Source organism: Pelobates fuscus, chromosome 1, assembly GCF_036172605.1.
Source record: "Pelobates fuscus isolate aPelFus1 chromosome 1, aPelFus1.pri, whole genome shotgun sequence".
Lineage (NCBI taxonomy): Eukaryota > Metazoa > Chordata > Amphibia > Anura > Pelobatidae > Pelobates > Pelobates fuscus.
In genome coordinates, this window is record NC_086317.1 from 210,216,083 (window position 1) to 210,224,325 (window position 8,243).

Genomic DNA, 8,243 nt, shown 5'->3' on the forward strand with positions numbered 1-8,243 from the left:
CAAAATGGAAACGTGTAAAAAGACGCTGCAGTTTTTGCTCATGCAAATATTTGGAGGAAAATGTTGAATAATTAAAGGAAAGTGAATGTGCTTTGGGAACAAACAACTCTACTTACTGGTTTAAATGCTCTTGCAGGGGCTGCCTGTGCTCCAGTCTTCTCTAAATAGCTTTCCCAAGAGAAACTATTTGGCTCTTTATATTCTGAAAACATTTGCAAAGGTTAATTAACCAACCTGCTGATAACTTAGTCCTAGCATACATATCTATTGTCAGCACAAGCTTTTACTAAGTTGTATTGACTGCTAAAGAAATGACATTCACACAAGCCTACAGGGCAATAATTATTAGGGTAAAACGATTATGTCCTTCAAAACCATCATCAGATCATCTCCTGCAGGGAATAATTCAGCAAAGGCAAATCATTCACTAAAGGCAAATAGAGATCTTCAAATATGCAGCTCTGCCATACCAGCATGTATCCATGTAATGTAGACCCAGACTCTAACACAAAAGGGGTAGTCTGCCCACTAAAATATAATGCACAAAAAAACAAAAACAGAACAATGTATCCTGGGTGCCCAATCACTACTTTACTAGTAACATACATATTATAATGGGGTATTCATAGACCTTTGTTATGAATAAAAAGAGACAGACAAACAGACCTGGATTACCTGGTGGGGGTGTCAGAGTTGTCCCAGAATCTTGACAATACCCAACAGGCCTGATATACGGACTGCTGGCATCACACCTGTGAAAAGAAGGTGATGAGTCCTCATAATGAGGGTGATCTAATTCAGTCTAAATTCAACCAGGATACTCGAATATACTGTATGTCAAAGTTATTTAAACAAGTGCAAGTGACAAGCATTTTTATGAATCTTAAAAATGTAAATTTAGGACGAATTTGGTTTGTTCGAAACACCCTTATCTTCTTATTACCTTATGAAAACAAATCCACACATTCTTAATACAATAAAGGATCTGAAATACATTGTGAAATAGGTTGCCAACAGGCATTTTGAGAATATGGGTATAAATTGCAAAATTCTACAAGTAGGTGATGGATAAGCCTTAAGTTCTGCCACTGCTTTCATGTCAGCTTGCAAGCAGAAAGTATTTTACCAGTAATCATAGCTGTGGTCCCAGCTGTCAAAATGGATAAGGAGTCTGTTTTCCACTATATCAGAAATGGTTGCCACACACAGTAGGGTCGGATTCTTTCGATCCACAGCCTCCAATTTCATACCCACTCGAAAGCCAGAGGGTGTGACAGGCTGCAGGTAGAAGAATGCTTACAAATAAATTGGGTAAGCAAGAGTAGTGAGTTGGTGAAAAGATACATTTTATTGAGAAGACATAAAGAGAGAGGAGTTGAGAAGACCCACAGTTCATAACAGGAGAAACAATCTCACTTAAAAACATAGACATCAAACTATTCATCAAAATCCTGGCCACCAGGCTGTGCCCTTTGCTTCCGGGGCTAGTCCACCCTGACCAATCAGGCTTCATACCAGGTAGAGAAGCAAAAAAATAATACCACAAAAATGTATCTATGTCATGTATTCTCCAAAACTTCCTACATCTTACTCTCCATAGAATCCGAAAAGGCGTTTAACAGGGTGGATAGCTCCCTGATGTGGGCAACACTAGAATATATGGGCTTTGGTCCTCAAACTTTGGTTGAGCTGGCTGCAAGTAAATTACCTGTAATCCACAGCTAAATTGTGCATCAATGCCAACCAGTTACAATCCCAAATAGCACAGGACAGTGCCCCTTGTCCCCTCTCCTTTTTATTTTAGTTCTTGAACCCTTTTTGTAAGGGATTAGGGACAACCCACGGATCCAAGGCTTCCAATTAAGTGGAGAATATAAAATCTCCACCTTTGCCGATGATCAACTCTTCACAGTCTCTGCCCCTTCATACACATTTGCACATATTCTTAAAGGAACCTAAATTACTTTAGCTAAATAAAGCATTTTTTTTTTAGTGTATAGGTCATTTCCCTGCTTAATTCACTGTCATTTAGGAGTTAAATCACTGTGTTTCTGTTTATGCAGCCCTAGCCACACCTCCCCTGACTATGATTGACAGAGCCTGCATGAAAAAAAAAACTGGTTTCACTTTCAAACAGATGTAATTTACCTTAAATAATTGTATCTCAATCTCTTAATTGAACTTTAATCACATACAGGTGGTTCTTGCAGGGTCTAGCAAGCTATTAACATAGCAGGGTATAAGAAAATCTTAAAGGACCACTCTAGTGCCAGGAAAGCATACTCGTTTTCCTGGCACTAGAGTGCCCTGAGGGTGCCCCCACCCTCAGGGACACCCTCCCGCCCGGCTCTGGAAAGGGGAAAAGGGGTTAAACTTACCTTTTTCCAGCGCTGGGCGGAGAGCTCTCCTCCTCCTCTCCGCCTCCGATCCTCCCCGTCGGCTGAATGCGCACGCGCGGCAAGAGCTGCGCGCGCATTCAGCTGGTCACATAGGAAAGCATTCATAATGCTTTCCTATGGACGCTTGCGTGCTCTCACTGTGATTTTCACAGTGAGAATCACGCAAGCGCCTCTAGCGGCTGTCAGTGAGACAGCCACTAGAGGATTAGGGGGAAGGCTTAACTAATTGATAAACATAGCAGTTTCTCTGAAACTGCTATGTTTATAAAACAATTAGTTAACCCTAGCTGGACCTGGCACCCAGACCACTTCATTAAGCTGAAGTGGTCTGGGTGCCTAGAGTGGTCCTTTAATTAAACAGAACTTGCAATAACGAAAGCCTAAATAGGGCTCTCTTTACAGGAAGTGTTTATGGAAGGCTGTGCAAGTCACATGCAGGAAGGTGTGACTAGGGTTCATAAACAAAGGGATTTAACTCCTAAATGGCAGAGGATTGAGCAGTGAGGCTGCAGGGGCACGTAGACCAAAACTGCTTCATTAAGCTAAAGTTGTTCAGGTGACTACAGTGTCCCTCTAACCCCTTAAGGACACATGACATGTGTGACATGTTATGATTCCCTTTTATTCCAGAAGTTTGGTCCTTAAGGGGTTAAAGAAATTACCCTACAAAATAAGATCTCTAACTTCCTAGCAAACTTATACAAGTGTGAAATCATTGCTCTAAACACATCTCTAGACTTCAACACTACACCCAAAAAAAAAGTCTTGTGGGCTAATATGGCTATTAAATACTGGAGTATATGTTTGCCCATTGTTCTCACACTCTTATATGAACTGAATTTCCCCTGCTCCTTGCAACAATTTCTAAAGACTTGAAATCCTTGCACAAATTCCAATTTGGATGTCTTTGTAGACTCAACATCCTTAACCCCTTAAGGACACATGACGTGTCTGACACGTCATGATTCCCTTTTATTCCAGAAGTTTGGTCCTTAAGGGGTTAAAGGGACGCTATAGTCAACAGAACAACTACAGCTTAATGTAGTTGTTCTGGTGAGTATAATCATTACCTTCAGGCATTTTCATGCAAACACTGCCTTTTCAGAGAAAAAAAAAGTGTTTACATTGTCCCCTAGGGAAACCTCCAAGTAGCCACTCTTCAGATGGCCACTGGAGGTGCTTCCTGGGGCAGTGCTGCACGCTCTGCATGGAGACGCTGATTTTTCCCTCACAGAGATGCATCTCTATGAAAAGGTGCTGATTGGCCAAAACTGTGTTTGGCCTCGCCTCCTTGCAGATTTTAGCCAATTGGCTAAAAATTAGCTATTTTGATAATGTCACCAAGGAGGCAGTTTGGTGCAGGGCCAGGGGACCCACGCGGCGCTGCAAATAAGATGAGTTTTCACCTTTTCTAAGGGGGGGTGGGAGACAAGCCACCTAAATGGTGGATTAAACACTATAAGGTCAGGAACACATGTTCCACGCATACTGTACCCACTACAGGTACTCCCTATAACACTCCCTAAACAATTTTTCACTAACACACAAAAATATTCAAGTTCTTTCTATGATCCCATCAACACCCTTGTCTAGCGCACTCTCTCTTTAAGTCAGCCTTGAATGGAAGGACTACCTAACATTGACCTGTACCACAAAGCAGTCCATCTATTAAGACTATATGGATGGTCAAACCCAAATTCTGACATACAGTGGGTGAAGATTGAAGATGCCTTATTCCAGGTTCCCACCCACACAATCCCCTGGCACAAGTCAGGTAAAATGTTCATAACAACACAAAAACCACTCAACTATTTCTACTACACTGCACATCTGGTCCTCTATCAGACACATCTCCCCCTACCCCACCACTATATCTTCTCATATACAACCAGCTCTTCAAAGAGGGTGTATCAGGCTAGACCTACAAGGAATACCACAACACAACAAACCTTACACTTAACTCAGTTTTACAAGAACAAGGATTTAAGCCACTATCTACGATCCTCCCCAACACCTTACTTACGAGCAAAACATCAATTTCAATACAACCAAATTGTTCACTTTATCAAATTCACAAACAGTCACAGCGACTTGACTAAATTAGAGCAACTATGTTCAACACATTCCCTACAGGGGAAACTCCTCTCATCCATATACAACTTTCTTCAATGTAGTCAAAACCAAGACCTCTCACCCTCCACCGACAAATGTGCAAGGGAACTACCCATCTCCATTTCCCTAGAGCAATGAAAAAAATATTCCTCCATGTGCACAAATCTTCCATTAACCTTACCAACCAACAAAGAAAGATAGCACTATACCCCATCCAAACTCCACAGAAATACACCTGTTTGAGAGGCCATCAATCTGACACACTCGCAACCCAAATTTGGGCGCAATGCACACCTAAAAAACAAATTTTGGAAACGTGTACACACGTTGACTCAAACAGTCAACAACACACGAATTCCGTTCACCCTGGAATCTACCCTATTCCTTCTGCCACCACCATCTCTCCCAAAACACAGCTCCTCCTTGATCACTCATCCCTCCCCTATACAGCAGACCAACTTATTCCGGCCCACTGGAAACAGGCAAATCCCTATACAATATGAGAATAGATCCAGAGGGTGGAAAATATCAGAATCATGGAGGAAATTAACTACTACATATCCAAAATACACTTATATGGGAGCCCTGGGTCGCAATTCTCCAAAATAAGTGCCACACTGACAAAACCACAACCAACATGTAATCTTACATACCAGAACAAACGCCACACACATCTATGATCCTTTGTTACCAAAATGACCATTTGTCCTAGGCAACAAATACATTAGTTCTGCAGTATCTTTCTTCTGACCTTACCACATTTTTACTATATTCTGTCTTGTTTCTGTTTACGTTGTACACTGTACAAGACATCCTAACTGTTATTGTAACCATACCCTACTTCTGTTATACTTGTTGATGATATTCACTATATCTTGTAACCTATTTTCTGACATTACTAAAGAACAAAAAAAGATACACAAAGACAAATACAAAAGGACAGCATAGAAAATGTAAAAAGAGCATGCACTTGTAAATTAGTTCCGGTCTCTTACCGTATTGTAACTTTTAAAGAATGTTTTCGGTGCAGGCTGTGCCTTACTTTGTTTGAGAAATGAAGCCCAGTTAAATTCACCATCCTTGTAACCTGAAAGCAATACATTTGTCAACAATTCAGCAAGCAGTATACAGAGCATAAACTTTCCGGCAATTTCTCACCTTTAGGAGGAAGAAGCTTGTGACCTGTCTTCTCACACCACCCCACTGGATGGATATCAGGGGAATCAGCATTAACCCAAAAGTCATAGCAGTCAGGATATCCATCAAAATGGAGTCGCAGTCGGTAACCTTGAACCTTAAAAAAATACATATTTATATATTATCTATCAGCATAGACTGACATATTTTGGGATAAACTTATCCAGAGGCAACATTATTAAATAAGAATATATAATTCATGCCTCTACATTCACAAACTGAAATCATATCGGCAAATAATATCAAAAGAGCATTCATAGATACTCAAAATGTAGGCACAAAATATGTATTAATGCAAACGCAAACCCAAACTCTACTGGAAAAACATTAAACTGACCATTGCCTTTTTAGACATTAAGTCAGGGGGACAAAATGAAATTAATTCAAGCAAGGAGAGAGTGTAAGTTTGCTCACAAGAATGGGGGGTGTGGGGGGGTAACTCCTATATATAAGAACGAGAATATATAGTGACTAGAGGTAAAACCAAGTGGTAAAAAAAATATATAGAGACCTCTCACGTCTATCCTCTAAGAAAAGGAGAGCATCCCAAATATATTATAATAATGATATTAAAACATCACTTTTAATCAATTCTCTTAAAAGCCAAAATCAGGAATGTGAAAATTATTATAATCAAAATGTCCTAATATCTGCTGGTACACAAAAAGTATATGCAGGTTTAGAATTAGAACAGTAACTGTGGGTTGAGAAGGGGGGGGGGGTGGGAGGGGGGAAAGGGGCAAGCAAAAATCCAAATCTGTCTGTCTGCTAGCCAATATCGGAGTAAGGAGGGAGGGAAAGAGCCAGGAACGGGTTAATAGGTCCTAAACAGCTAGTGCCCCATCGTGCCTTCGAGGGCACCCCTTAAAAAAAATATAAGGCTCCAGGGGGGGCGGGGCCAGACCGCCGAGCTGGCTGGTCGCACGCAAGACCAGCTCCTGCAACTTACCAAGGAAACGCACACAAACCTAAAGATTTTCGACCCCAAACTGACCGGCAACGGCGGCCCCCACCGGGCGGAGTACCCTGGAACCAGGGTGAGGCTGGCCTGATAGGCTTCAGTCCCCTGGTAGAGAGAAGCCGACATGACTCCATTGCGGCCTACCCCGGTGGCGAGTGGGGCGGATGGCCGCCGCCCTGCAGCACACTGTCCAGCACTCGGAGTCAGACCCAAGGGGACACCGGCCCCGTACCCCCCCCCCACCCCTATGGACCAGGGGGGTGATCCCGGTCTACACACCCTCGAGGCCCGACCACTACAGCCAATCGGCAGGAAGCCCAACCTGAGACCGCATGGGGAGCAACAAAATGGCCGCCGCACCTAATATAAACCGGAGGAACAGGGGGCAAGACAGGCATAACCGGCGAAACCTGCAATCCAGCCACAGACACCCAGATGGCGGAGGCCCAGCGGTAAGGAGTCCTGTTCAGTGCCCTCTTAAGCTGTTCACCCACAACGGCAGCTCATAATAAGCACAGGCCCAGGCCGTAACCGCACACCTGCAGACACCCCTGCATCCTTGCATGCCGCTTACCCCTCGAAGAGACAGCACCCTCAGAGGACGACTGCAAGACCACGAACACCCTGCAGAGCACATCAGTCCCCACTCTGCACCACATCTCCTTATGGACACTCCGAGACCCAGGCCCAGAGAATCGGATGGCGCACAGCCCCCAGGCAGAACCAGCTAACCAACTCACAGCCGCCACAACATGAGCAGCCCACCAGACAACCATGGAACAAGCTAACTCCACGGACGGTGGGACTTTCCAGACACAAAGGGACTTTTAGAGCACGACCTAAATAGTCTTTACTCTCATTAGCGTAAATATGGCGAAATAATACCTGTCTTAAGGTGTCAAATGCATCCATGTATAGCTATAAGAAGCAAGGGGTTAATGTAATATCTCTCAGGCCTTACCTACTGCATCCATGTGTAGCTAAGGGGCGTAAGGGGTGATGTTGTAACATTCATAACTAAGCGTGTACCTAACTAATCTAAGCAAATAATCTGCATGTAACCATATACTCAATACCTGATATTATGCAACGCCTAACAATCACTAAGTGTTATGAGTCTCATCTACTAAAACAAAAAATGTGCCAGTTAATCGTATGCCACTAATATGTTCACGACTTTACGAATAATGAGCTTGTCAGAGCTGCTGTGGCCATGCAAGCAATTTTGTAACCTTCAATGCACAACAAAATAAAAAAATTCAAAAAAAAAAAATATAAGGCTCCAAAATACCTCCCCCATACCCACAAGAGGACTTCCAAACGGAAAGAGGAAGCCCTACTCCCAACACCCTCAGTGACACCAATAGCAAATAATAAACAAGAAGAAAAAATAATAAGTAAAAATAAATATAGTAATAAAGCTTAGCGAGGTGGCTTGTCTCTTCTTATAAAAGGTATTCAAGCGATATCCCTAATCTAAAAGCCAAAACCTCCGCTGACTAGGGAACTAGGCCTCGAAGGCTCGATAGGACCTATTAACCTGTTCCTGGCTCTTTCCCTCCCTGCTCACTCCG

General features: G+C 42.8%; 2 protein-coding genes across 5 annotated transcripts in view; one reads left to right on the plus strand and one right to left on the minus strand.

Annotated features, from left to right (window-relative positions):
* Nucleotides 1-8,243, plus strand: part of EPB41 (erythrocyte membrane protein band 4.1) — a 403,184-nt gene that overhangs the window by 221,309 nt on the left and 173,632 nt on the right. The gene's annotated exons all lie outside the window — the stretch shown is intronic.
* LOC134610845 (lethal(3)malignant brain tumor-like protein 3) overlaps nucleotides 1-8,243 on the minus strand; it is a 54,259-nt gene that overhangs the window by 31,654 nt on the left and 14,362 nt on the right. For all 4 annotated transcript variants that reach the window (XM_063454125.1, XM_063454144.1, XM_063454116.1 and 1 more), the window contains 5 exons: nucleotides 5,670-5,805; nucleotides 5,507-5,598; nucleotides 1,127-1,278; nucleotides 676-752; nucleotides 117-202 (listed from right to left, as the gene is read on the minus strand). In XM_063454125.1, the coding sequence (XP_063310195.1) occupies nucleotides 117-202; nucleotides 676-752; nucleotides 1,127-1,278; nucleotides 5,507-5,598; nucleotides 5,670-5,805 (543 nt within the window). The remainder of the gene's footprint in view (nucleotides 1-116; nucleotides 203-675; nucleotides 753-1,126; nucleotides 1,279-5,506; nucleotides 5,599-5,669; nucleotides 5,806-8,243) is intronic.